The sequence below is a fragment of the Oenanthe melanoleuca genome, chromosome 17 (assembly GCF_029582105.1).
Source record: "Oenanthe melanoleuca isolate GR-GAL-2019-014 chromosome 17, OMel1.0, whole genome shotgun sequence".
NCBI classification, from domain to species: Eukaryota; Metazoa; Chordata; class Aves; order Passeriformes; family Muscicapidae; genus Oenanthe; species Oenanthe melanoleuca.
Genome location: NC_079350.1, coordinates 5,890,485 through 5,902,909, shown reverse-complemented (window position 1 = coordinate 5,902,909; position 12,425 = coordinate 5,890,485). Strand labels below are relative to the sequence as shown.

The 12,425-nt window shown below is 50.7% G+C and overlaps 1 protein-coding gene across 5 annotated transcripts; it reads right to left on the bottom strand.

Annotated features, from left to right (window-relative positions):
* Positions 1–439: 439 nt before the first annotated feature.
* KYAT1 (kynurenine aminotransferase 1) lies at positions 440–12,362 on the bottom strand. Of its 5 annotated transcripts, none has more exons than XM_056504823.1 (14): positions 12,124–12,362; positions 8,828–8,949; positions 6,428–6,486; positions 5,397–5,547; positions 4,962–5,111; positions 4,515–4,601; positions 4,281–4,409; positions 3,832–3,952; positions 3,141–3,217; positions 2,812–2,901; positions 2,284–2,470; positions 2,007–2,083; positions 1,803–1,889; positions 440–1,416 (listed from the first exon to the last, which is right to left on the bottom strand). In XM_056504823.1, exons 2-14 carry the CDS (start codon positions 8,909–8,911, stop codon positions 1,348–1,350), a joined length of 1,368 nt encoding a protein of 455 aa, XP_056360798.1. In that variant the 5' UTR covers positions 8,912–8,949; positions 12,124–12,362; the 3' UTR covers positions 440–1,347. The 5 variants fall into 5 exon arrangements, with proteins under 5 accessions (XP_056360798.1, XP_056360797.1, XP_056360796.1 ...); XM_056504822.1 differs by lacking the exon at positions 12,124–12,362 and adding an exon at positions 10,442–10,583; XM_056504821.1 differs by lacking the exon at positions 12,124–12,362 and having other exon boundaries at positions 8,828–9,508.
* Between the last annotated feature and the right edge of the window lie 63 nt (positions 12,363–12,425).

Genomic DNA, 12,425 nt, shown 5'->3' with positions numbered 1-12,425 from the left:
TTGCAGGCTGTGTCACGGCCTAGATAAGAGCCCACGTATGTGGGGGTGTTGCAATTAATCTTTATGTTAACAATATAATTGCACGGTTCTTTCTCTGTTTCAGTGGTTGCTGATTTTGTCACCACGTTCGGCACATATATGGATGCAAAAGGGCTTCCAGCGCACCCTCACCCACCCAGCTGAGCAAGGTGAGATGGGACACCAGGAAAGGCAGGTGGCTTTTTGCCTCCTTCCCTCTCACCCTCCCTCCTGCTGGCCTCCAGCTCTGCCTCCAGGGGTACTGGATCACCAGCTGCAGCCCAATCTGGAAAACCTACTGAGCTCTCCCCACCAGCCTGAGTGGGACGAGTAGCCACCATCACAGGCCCCAGCACAGATGAGGCAGCTCTCAAGGACAGCTCCATCAGCCCTGCAGTCATTACATTTACTCTTCCATGACTGCAGTAATTCCACTTTAATAATTTAACTGCTGCAAACACTCATTGCACAGTCTGTTGCACACATCTCCTCTGTGGTTGATGATGATGTTTTACACTCTTATCCATGCTGAAATCAATGCTGATGCAAGAATTACCTCTCCAGAATTGCTCATGTTACCCCACCAGCAGTAGGAGCAGCCAAGGCCATGGTGCCCAGTCTCCCCTGCCACTGTATGCATTTGTCAAAGCCCAGAGAAGGTTTTGCTCTGCAGCCTGGATGATGCTGCCAAACCCTGAGAAAGTGCCAGGAGTAATTTGGAAGGTTTGACAATAGCCAGGCTACTGGTGAAAGCCTGTTTCCTGGGGGGAAACCAATTGTGTGGTTATCTTCCCCAGAAATGCACAGAAAAAAAATACTGGGAAAATAGTGTATGATCATTTCACTGGGTTTGTCATTGTCAGGATCACAGGAGTCACCTTACTGATGGCTGGTGATACTGGCTAGTCCTGTGGGAATGTGAGTGCCAGTGGAAATGGGTGCCCTGAGTGGGGATGTGGAGCAAGACAAGCCACACTAACCCTCCAGCATGGCCTTAAAGGTAGGTCCTGAAACACCTTCTCAGAATTTGGTGGTGAGATAGATCCCAGGAGCCATCCCCACCTGGATGTATCCCAGAACCGATTAGCAAAGTTTTTACATGTAAGAAACGTCAAATACTGTCAGTGCACACAAAATCTCACTTCTTGAAATCATTTCACAGTGACTGAAAATATCCCCCAGGTCCTGGGCCTGGAAAACTTAACCATTTGTCTGACAGAAAATGTTGTTGAAAGCATTGAAGTAAGAATATATCAAAATTTGTAGACAAGTGAAGAAGAGCAGTCAGGACAGATGAGGACCAAGGAGAGCCTGGTTATCTCAGTGTATTTAGGAGCTGGTTTTCTCCTGTTTCCATTTTTGCAATATGTCATTTGCTGCCTTCAGTGTAGCTTCCTCCTAAAAAATACCACAGGTTTGGTCAATGGCCCCCAGCCAAATCCTACTCCCCTTCACTGCAGCCATTGTTGATACAAAAATCCTGTTCTCATTCTGGAGCTTTGCAGGTTTAGTATGAGACAGGCACAGTCACTGGGCAGCTAAAGGGGCACCTAGAGAGTCCCTTCCTTGGCCAAGAAATGTAGGATGCTGATGGGACAAAGTTTAGGATGGCCCTGGCACATCTGCTGCCCCCAGCTCAGCTCATGTGTCTGGAGGAGTGGTTGCTCCAGGTGGGATGCCATGGTGGGGCTCCAATCCTGCATTTCTTCTTGGCATTTCCTCATTAAAGCAGCCCTGATTATTAGTCCCAACCTTGCCTTCCTTAGTGCTGTCATGTATCTCACCTTTGCAAAGCAGAACCGGATGAAATTGGTGTAGTTGTTCTTGTGGGCCTCGCTGTAGAAAGCAGAGAGTGGGATGGCAGCAAGCCCCTGGCAAGAGGAAGCACGTGGAGATGAGGTTCCTGCTCTGGGGCTGGCCTGCAGCCTGCTGTGCCCCAGTGTGGGTGAACTCCAGGCCCCTCCGCAAAAAGGGCCAGACCCATTTACCTTGTTCTTGACCATCCACTTTGTAAATCTGTAGTCGTAGGGCTCATCTGAGTTGGGGACATCAGGGACATCAGATTCTGCAGGAGAAGCACAGCAGGACAGAGGCTGGGGCAGCTGCCAGGTGCCTCAGCTGAGCCCCAAGCCCCCATCCTTGCAGCTTGGATGGGGAACATGCAGTGCATCCCTGCTTTGATGATGGTTTATGCAGGTTCCTGTCCCTGCCAGTAGCACCACCCCCTACACCCAGCCCACCTGGGCAGGACTGCAGGTGACTCACTGAACTGGGAGATGTCTGCCACCAGGAAGTAGGTACCCTCAGGGATGATGGGCTTCATCCCCACATCATCCAGGCTCTGAATCAGCCAGTCTCTCTTTCGCTGCAGCTCCTTGGGCAGCTGGACAAAGTAACTCTCTGGTTTTCCATAGAGTGTGAGCTCCCTCTGGAAACCCTGAGCCACGGCCTCCTGTAAGGAGAGAGGAGCCAGTGCCCAGTGGGAAGATGGTCAGGGCTTTCTTGGGAACTGAAGTTCCTGCAATTCGCAGGTGATTAGAGAGCTCTCTGCCTCCAGCCCCTCTGAACTGCCCCTTAGATTTATCAATGCAAGATAAGGAATACACCCCAGGTAGGCTGGACTCTCCCCTTTATCTCAGACATGGAGCAACTGTAGGGAAAGAAGAAGGAGCATCTCCAGGGCACCACAAATCACCTGTGTGTGCCTTTCACATCAGCTGTTAGCAAGAGGACCATCCACCCCTGCTCTGAGGGCTTGGGAATTGCAGGTCCAGGTGCAGAGAGCTGCCTTACCTGGGCAACAGTAGCACAGTGGTACACTGAGTTCTGGTGCACAGTACGGAGGTGCTGCAGCAGCCTGTCGGGTCCCACAACCCAGCCCACCTGCAGCCAGGAGAGAAGGGGGAAGATGGTGAGTCTCTGGGTACCTGCTTGGGCTCTCTTTTCTGTGCCTATGTTGGTTTCATTGTATTTTCTAGACAGAACTTCCATGAAACACCTCTGGTACTTTCAGACCCTGAGGCTCAAAGCTGAGCGTGGCCGCAGTGTCCCCAGTGCTGTGTTACAGCAAAGGGACAGGGATGGGGACAGGGACACAACGAGGTGCCCCATGGGATATTCACCTTCCATCCAGTGGCACTGAAGGTCTTCCCAGCACTCCCAATGGTCACCGTGCGGTCCCACATCCCCTGCAAGCTGGCTGGCAATGAAAGGAGAGAAACCCCAATGGCAGAGCTCAGCATGCTTCTTTCTCGGCTGCATTAATGGCACCTGGGAGCTCTCTGTCCACCATAATCCACAGTGAACTTGTGTTCACAGCATATCTTTCACCTGGGTGAGCCCCAAAGCACTTCCCAAGCAGGCAGCCAGGTTTCTCAAGAGCATCTCCTTTCAATTAAGCATTTTTGCAGGCATGTACCCAGCCCCAGGGGCTCTCCGAGATGCCAAGCACCATCACCCTGCATCAAGGTGATGGCATGTTATTCCAGCTGGAAGAACAGGCTGAAATCGTGTTGAGATGGATTTCCTGAAACTAGAGACTCAGAAAACTGTGGCTTTACACAGCATAGGGCAAAAACAGTTTCATTGGAGCCAAGGGGCTTTTTGTTCTAGATCTCCCCTCTGACTGGCTTTGAAGTCAGAGCTTCTGTTTAGCACCTGGTTTGGAGGCTGAGATTGAAGTGCAGCAAAACACCTCCAATGGGATATTCAGCCTAGTACAGCTGTGCATGCAGGCAGCTCCGGGACTCCAGGGGCCGCCGGTGAAATGCCCGTTCCCTGCCCCGAGCAGCCCCGCCCCGCCCCGCCCCGTACCGATGCGGATGTGCTGCTTCCCGTCGTAGACCAGCCACTCGTACACCTCGTCGCTGATGCACAGCACGTCGTGCTTCACACACAGCTCTGCAATCAGCCCCAGCTCCCCGCGGCTGAACACCTGCAGCAGGCACAGAGTGAGGCACAGATGCAGCAGGAGCATTTCTGAGCCCCTGCCTGTCTCTACTTGTCCCTGAAGGTTGTATGTGTCCTCCTGGACCATCTCCCATGCCAGGGGGGCAGGAGCTACCTGCAGAGGTCTAACAGGGCAAAAGCACAGCTGGCACCAAAAACAAGGCTTAAAAACACCAGGAGACTGAGCACAGCATGTGGTGCCCCCACAACACCCACTCCCCTTGTGTGCAAGGCAGGTTGAATCACTGCTGCACTGCAAGTGTGGCTGCAGCATCCCAGCAGCTTCCAGGGCCCAGCATGGCCAGCAGGCTTACCTTGCCCAGAGGGTTGTTGGGTGAGTTCAGGACGATGGCTTTAGTCCGCTCACTGAATTTAGAAGCCAGTTCAGCTGGGTCCAGCTGCCAGTCTGCACTAGACATCAATTTTCCATCTTTTGGAGGATTCTAGGCAGAACACAGTAACCTTGGTTTGCTTTGCTACCTCTGCACTTTGTTTATCACTCACCTCTTTGCTGACTGCTGTGACTCCTCCCTTCTCCACCCACTCACCTGTCTCAGAGGAACAAACACAGGTGTCCCACCAGCCATTTTCACCATGGACTCATAGCAGTCGAAGAAGGGTTCAATGATTATCACCTGGAAGAATGGGACATCTCAGCATCCTCCTGGTCCTGCTCAGACCTTCCCTGAAGAGTGCAGAGAGCAATGGGAGGGACAGGACCTCAGGACATCTTAATCCCTTAATTACTGTAATGGAGAACCTGCATTGCCTATGGGGAATGTCAGGAAGGACACCACCACTCACAACCAAAAGGGTTATTCTGCTTTATGCAGAAATAAGGCCGTGCCCTGCAGCAGATAATTCCTTCCTTTGGAAGCTCAAATACTGCAGAATGGGTATAAAACTGGTTTTGCTTTGGAAAAGGACAATGAAAACCAGCCTGCAGGTCCCCTGGGGGAAGGCTGCCAGTGCAACAAGTCCTAATCTTGGGTTACCTCATCACCTTCATCCACTAAAGCCTGGAAGCAGCAGAACAGGGCTTGGTATGCCCCCACAGTCACCATCACATTGGTCATAGGATCCAGGTCTCGTCCAAGCAGCTTCTCAAAGAACTGGGCTAGGACCTTCACCAGAGGTGGGTGGCCCTGTGGGGTGAGAGGAGGGTGGGAATTGGGTTGCAGAAGACTCCTAAACCAAGGGTGAACCCTTGGAAGAGGACTGGGAAGCCAAGAGCCCTGTGAGATCTTCCAGCCCAGCTGCTTCCAACATCCCAGTAAAGGAGGGAGTTACTGGGAACAAAGGGAATGGGTTGAGGCTGGATGTGTGTTTTGCCTCGTGTATTTTCCTGTTTGTTGCTGAGCTCTGAAGCAGCCAGGGCTGATGGGGAGGGAGGGAGGGGTGGTGCTGGGGAGGGAGATCTGTCCACGCACGAAGGCACGGGTGTACTGGTGCAGCATGTGGTTCCCCCCGCCGAGGGCTCTCGCCAGTGCCTCTGTCAGAAAGTCTGGTGCAGGGAAGTCAGGGAAGCCCTGGCCCAGGTTCACCTTGGAGTAGGTAGTAGCCAGTTTTACAAACTCCACCCTGGAGAGAAGGGAAACAAAAGCACTTTCAGAGGGTCTGAGCAGTGTGCATCCCTTTGGAAAGGAGTGGGGTTGGTGTCCCTCCTGCAGGGCCATCCTGCTGCAAACAGGACTATGGACCAACAGGTCATTTCAGGCCTGTTGCAACTAAACCAAGGATGATGAACTATTGCACTAGGGGAATGGTTTTAATTTATTCTCCCAGGAAACAGCTCCTATGGCCAGTGTGTGGTCACAGCTGAAAGCCTGTGGTGTTTCTGATCACACTGGACAGAGCAGGAGGGGACTGGAAAGTTTTCAGCTCTGCAAAATTTAGCAAACTAGACACTGTGAAGGCCTCTGCAGAGGGCAAGATGGGCTGAACTCACTGTTCATCTCAAATCAAATGAGTCAGCTCACTGGCAGTTTGTAGCTTAAACCCAGGCACAGCAGGGCCTTGGGGAAAGACCATTTAAATCTCTTCTTCCAGCATGCAACTTTCCCAGTGCCACATTGTGCCTGGCAGGATGGTAATGGCATTTACAGCAGCCCTTCACCTGCCTCTCACCTTGCACACCCAACCAGTCTGCAGCAAACTCTTGGCTCAGATTTGGATGCCACTGGGATCATTTGGGTGGATGGGTCAGAGGGAGAGTGATGCTTCTGCCTGCCCAGTGGTGCAAAACACCTGATACATCATAAAGTGAGAGCTGCAGGTACACAACTGACTCACAGTAAAGTCTTCTGGGACAAACTTTCTCTGATGTGCTTCCTGAATACATGCAAAGCAGTTAAGGGAAACTTCTGCTCCATGCTGTGTGGCTACTGTGGTTTCAATCTGTTTTTAGGATGCCTAAAACCACTTTTACCACCTGGGTAAACCAGATATTCTTTTAACTTACCAGATATTTTTATCTATTCCCTCCAGCCTCCGAGCTTGCACTGGCTTTGACATTTTTGCCTGCAGAGAGTGAGAAAAAAGTGAGTTTGAAGCTTTTAAATGAAGCCACAAAGTGGCTGTGGCCTCCCCAGAGAAGTTTTTCCCAACAAAAGGTGTGCCCTTTAGTAATGCTCCATGGGCTTCCTGACTGACCTTGGAGCAGTAATACTGTTGCAACGGTTTCTGCTGTCACTTACAAGTTTCAACAAGATATGGGAAAATATATGAACAAGAGAAGCTCACTGGGAAAGTGGTAATGCCTTAAACCTCATTACCTGCTGGGATTAGTCATGGGGTCAAGCTCAGCCAGGCTGTAATAGCCAGGCCAAGGACCCCAGACCTCAGCCTTTTACCTTCCATGACCTCTCCATCTTACTCTACAAGCCATGAAATACCCCCTTTTCCTAGAAGAGCAAACTATTTTACTCCATGCTGCTCTCTGAAGTAGCAGAAGTAGATACTCTTCTGTCCTGATGAAGCGCTTGGTGAGGGGGCTTGCTCTAAATCCTATAAAATGTGCAGAGTTTTCTATTTAAAGTTCATGTCAAACCCAAGCAGGAACTGGGAACAGGCCAGAGCAGTCACAGAGGCCAGTGTGATATAAGAGACACTGAGGTACCATGCCATGACTGGTTTGTAATTTCCATGTACATCATAGCTCAGGGGAGTGGAAAGAAAGACAGCAGGAAACACTGAAAGCAAAACCCTCCTTCCAGCTGGATAAGCACAGTGGGAGGAAGTTAGATGTGCTTTATGGGGAATTCATCACGAGGATGATGAAAAGTGGCAGAGAGAGAATTTAATAACTCAACAGTGCAGGGAAAAGGTACCTAGACAGAAAAGGGGCTGGAAACTGGAGACAAATGATGCTCAGTGCACCAGGAAGAGCCAGTGTGGGGGCACAAGGAGGGCAGCCCCGAAGCAGTGAGTCAAGAAAACAATTTTCACCATAGCAAATAAAATACATTTGGCTTGGAACAAGGAAGGCATGTGAAAGCAGCTGAGGTGAGATGTCGAGCTGGGAAGTGGAGGGGTCTGTGCTCTGCCATGGCAGGATGGGGGGGGGCAGATACCAGGTCAGCCCCCTCCCGGCACTCAGCTGCAGCAGGACTTACCTGCTCCCCTCTGCTGTTCCCACAGCACTGCACCAGAATTTGGGTAGTGCTCCAAGGATATTTTGTGCTGAGGTCCTTAGATTTTTATACAGCTTCAGCCCTTACCAGAGGTCTCTGCAAACACACTGCAGAGGAGCCCTGTGTTTCAGAGGGCACCAGGTGGACTCTGCTCCACCCTGGTGCCAGGCAGGCAGCCAATGGCAAGCAGAAGTCACTGGCTGCAGGGCAGCCTCTCCTCTCCTCTCCTCTCCTCTCCTCTCCTCTCCTCTCCTCTCCTCTCCTCTCCTCTCCTCTCCTCTCCTCTCCTCTCCTCTCCTCTCCTCTCCTCTCCTCTCCTCTCCTCTCCTCTCCTCTCCTCTCCTCTCCTCTCCTCTCCTCTCCTCTCCTCTCCTCTCCTCTCCTCTCCTCTCCTCTCCTCTCCTCTCCTCTCCTCTCCCTCAGCTTTGCTCTTTCTGCACAAGCTCATGGCTGTTATAGTCACAAGACCTAGTGCCTGAGCTGATTTGGGTGGGAGCAGAAGGATTTATGGCTTGGGAAGTAAAAGATAGCTGGATGTAAAATATTAACAGCTCCAGTGCTGTTCTTGCAAGGTGGGGCTACTGCAGGTCAGAGAATTTAATAGATGACCAAGTGTGATGGGGATCAGTGGGAAGAACGTGCCTCAAGCCTTGAAATTCACAGTTCTGAGGAAAGGCCTTGTCTGCTTCAGGAACAGAAATAACAAATACTTTTTTATCTGATGTCCCCTTCATCTCATCCTATCCCCAGCCTGTGTGTGATGCTGCCATGGAAAGCAACACAGGCTCAGGACCATGCAGCTCTCAAACCTGGTTCAGCCTGTTCTGGACCCCAGACAGAAGGTGCAGTTTGCCTGGCAGCCACACAGGAGAGCTGAGTGTCAATGCAGAAGAGTTGACATCCATGAACTTCCACCAGTGACTCTCTGCTGTGTGACTGCCTTGTATGTTGGGATCTCTGAGTGGATGCTGACATTTTCCAAGTACTTTGCAAGCCAAAAGGCTCAAGTAGAGACAATAAGATGAAGCAACCCCACAAACAAGGAGCCTTCTCTATGAAGGATATCCCCTTACTTATGAAGATCTTTGAAAATGCTCCCTGGAAATAAGCAGGTACAGAGGAAATTGCACCAAAGTGGCTTTTCCTGATGTGCTGTCTGCTCTTGCTGCCAAGGTGAGCTGCCCTGGGCAGGCTGCCAGCCAGGAACAGTCCCACTGGGCACTCCATACCTCTCTGGAGCAGGAGCTATGTCCAGCACCGCTGTTCCTCTCCAGCCAGAAGTGACGCAGGGACGGTCCCGCTCTCCTGAGCATGCCACAGCTCCTGCTGCCTCACTCCTACAGGTACAGACCTGCAATTCCCAAATTCAACAAAGGAGAGGCCTGAGAGCTGCTCCACAGGGTTAAAGCAAACGTACCTGGGATGGGGCAGACCCAAAGCACAGGCTGTTCTGCCACAGAGAAGAAAAGGCAAAACGAGCTGCTCTGTGTGTTGTCCCTGCAATGTCCAACAGTGCTGGAGCTGTACTTTGTGCCCATGACACACAGAATCAGGATCACAAAGGCAACCATGACTTCTGCCCCCTCTCTCCTAACACAGGCTTCCCACACTTTGCACCCATGGCAGTGGTATGGACACCAGGGAAAGCAACCTCTGGGAATTTGGTACTCAGCATCAGCTCCCCATCCAGTGTCACTGAGCCCAGGTAACTCGTGCCTCTGCCCTTCCTCCCTTGCAGCACCTTCACCTTCCTGGCCCATACAGAGAATTTCTGGCCTCTCAGCTGCTGCAGGTTTAATCAGAAGTTTTGTTCAAATTAACAGGATGCCACCTTTTATCTCTAAAATTATTTTGGTGATTATTTTTCCTTCAAGGCCCTAAACAAATTGATTTCTGTGTCTAAAATGCAGCCTATTCCTTCACCTCAGGTTCCTTCTACTATTCAACAGCATTACTTAAACATGCAGTATTTAAACTAAAATAAGTAAATGTTTTGTCAGGTACTTGAGATAAAAGCATCGAGGCTAGAGGATGCATGCACCTTTATTATAACCAGCCATGCATTAATTTACCCATCTGCTAAAAAATTAATTAAAACAGGTTTGAAGCTGACCTGCCCACAGGTAAGCTCTCAGTACTCCTAAGGGCACTTTCCATCCTTACATGCAGGATCTGAGTCCCCAGTGTTCTGCATTTTTTATTTCTAAAAAAAGTGCAAAGCAGCTGCCAACCGAGACCAGTGGGGTTTCACATCTGTTTGCCAAGTGGGAAAAAATAGCACAATTTATGGAAAAATGGGAAACCAGAGCATCATATTGCTCATGGCTCTGAAATCTCCACCTTGTGCTTGCATGACACTGAGATGTGGGGGGACACTCCTTTGAGGTGCAAAGCAAAGGAGTCCTGGAATGAGGGGACCTACCCTGCAGGGGACAGAATCAAAGTGTGGCAGTAAAAAGGCTTTATGAGAGGGCAGCAAACCACAGCGCTGTGCACAGGGCTGGGGAGCAGCACCAGGGAGCAGCTGCTCACTCTGGATGGGGACACTGGACTGAGCAGAGGATTTAGGAGGTGACAACCCGAAGGTCACCTCGGGGACTGGTCACTCACCAGCTCCAGCCGTCCCCTCCATCCCGGGGCTCCTCAAGCCCCCCCGGGCAGCTCGGGGGTGCACCAGGGAGGCTTTGGGGACACGGCTGTCCCTGGATGTGCCCCGGGAGGACAGCAGGACAGGGAGGCTTTGGGGACACGGCTGTCCCTGGATGTGCCCCGGGAGGACAGCAGGAGCTGACACTGGGGACAAAGCAGCTGCCGGAGGGACAGCGGGGACAAATCCAACTTACATGGAGCTGGGCTGAGCTGCTTTAGGCTGCAAAGGCTGGCACAGCCGGCCGGGCTGCCCGGGCACACATCCTCCCTTCTGCCCGGCCCCAAAGCTTCATCGGCGGCTGGGACTTCCTGGGAGGGGCCGCAGGAAGGAAAATCCTACCGGGAAAGGTTCTGAGGGGTTTGGCCGTCCGGGGAAATATCCCAGTCTGTTGTTCAGCTGGAAGCTCATGCTGGCATTACCATTGCGGCATTTTTTTATTTTTTTTATGGTTTGGGTGTAAAAACTTTAGCATGGCAGTGGCAGAGTACTTCCTTTTGAGTGAAGCCGTTGGTCATTTTTGAAAAATGAATTTTTCAGTCAAAATCCTCTCAAAAATTTCATCCTGCAGGCTTAATATTATTAGAGAAGGAAAGGGATAAGTGTAAAGTCCTCCTGCCACGACACAGCCTAGAGCAGATCCTGAGCTGAGGAATCCCTTCACACAGATCCTGGCTGTAGAATCCCTGGACACAGATCCTGGGCTGAGGAATCCCTGCACACAGATCATGGCTGTGGATCCTGGACACAGATCCTGGCTGTGGCCAGGCAGGGATAGCAGCGATTTCAGGGATGCAGGAGCTGAACTCTCCCATCAGTGTTTGCGAGCTCACAGGTGCTGCAGTGAGATGTTGAGAGAAAAGTGCCCTCTCTTCCCTGTTCCTTTTGTGACAAGGCTTGACCTGCACTGATGAGTCAGGATCATCTGAATGATTTCTGTCTCCCTTTCACAGCAGGAAAAAGTGAGCCATGGGGAAAGGAAGCGGCTGCATCCGCTGTGCCAAAGGTTCCCAATCCCAGCCCGACATCCCACAGGCATCCCTGAGGTGATTAAGCAGGAGGGAATGTCCACAGGGAGAGGAAAACTCTGTTTTCTCAATTTCTGTTTAACACAAACACTGAAACAAACAGATGGAAGGAAAACTTGGTTCTGTAAGAATATTCACGTCACACCCAGAGTCATCAAATGGCTCTGTGGCCTTTTCTCCACCAGCCTTGTGCTTTCCCTGGTTGTTATTTGCCCCTGAACTGAGCTCATTTGATTAGATATATTAGCAAAAAGCCAGTTTGGTGGAAGAGTGGCCAATTTTCTGTCCAGTCCATGAGCTGGACCTGGGTCGGGTTGGATGTGAGGGCACAAGGTCCTGAAAGGAACAGCAGATGTGGGCAGGAAGGGGCAGGGAGAAAAAGGGATGGACACAAGCCCTCACCTTCCCTGTCAGGATTTACATTTTATATTGGTCCAAGAGTATCATGAAACTTCACCTTAAAGCCCTCTCAAAATTGAGCAGAAATTTCTGGATGAGGTCAGTGATGTAAAGGACACATCTGACCTTGTACTTTTTACTGTAAAACTCAAGGAAAGTTATGGCCCTCTTTTTCTTCAGGTTATTTTAATTTAAGAAATGCATCTGGATATGAACAATTCTTAATTAGCTTTGAGTTTAAAAAAAAAAAAAAAGCAGCTATTGCACTGGGCCAATAAGAGTCTACAGCACTATGTCCTGGCACTGGGATCCCACTCCTCTGATACAGGTCCTGTGCCTGTGGCTACAGGAAGTTGCTAAGATTTATAATATTCCTAGAAAGCCACAGATAAACTTATTTTATTGTTACACATGTCACTGGTGTATACAAGTTAAAATTATCTGCACTTACCCACTCAGAACCGCCTGCTGTACACGAATAAAATTCCAACAAATGCCTTTGAACCATCCTTTACGAATTTAAAAATAAATTAAGCTGCACAGCGTCCTCCATTACGTCAGACAAGTAAAAATAACTACGAGTGAATCACTTTTTTCAGGCACCACAAACTTCACAGCAGCTGGATGCTCTCAGCGCCGGCTGGAGCTGAAGCGGCTCCTTTAAGGCCGGCGCCATTTTGAGCGCTGCCCGGCACCAAGATGGCGCCACCGCCCTCACTCCCCCCCTCTTGGCGCCCACCCTCCTATGGCGCT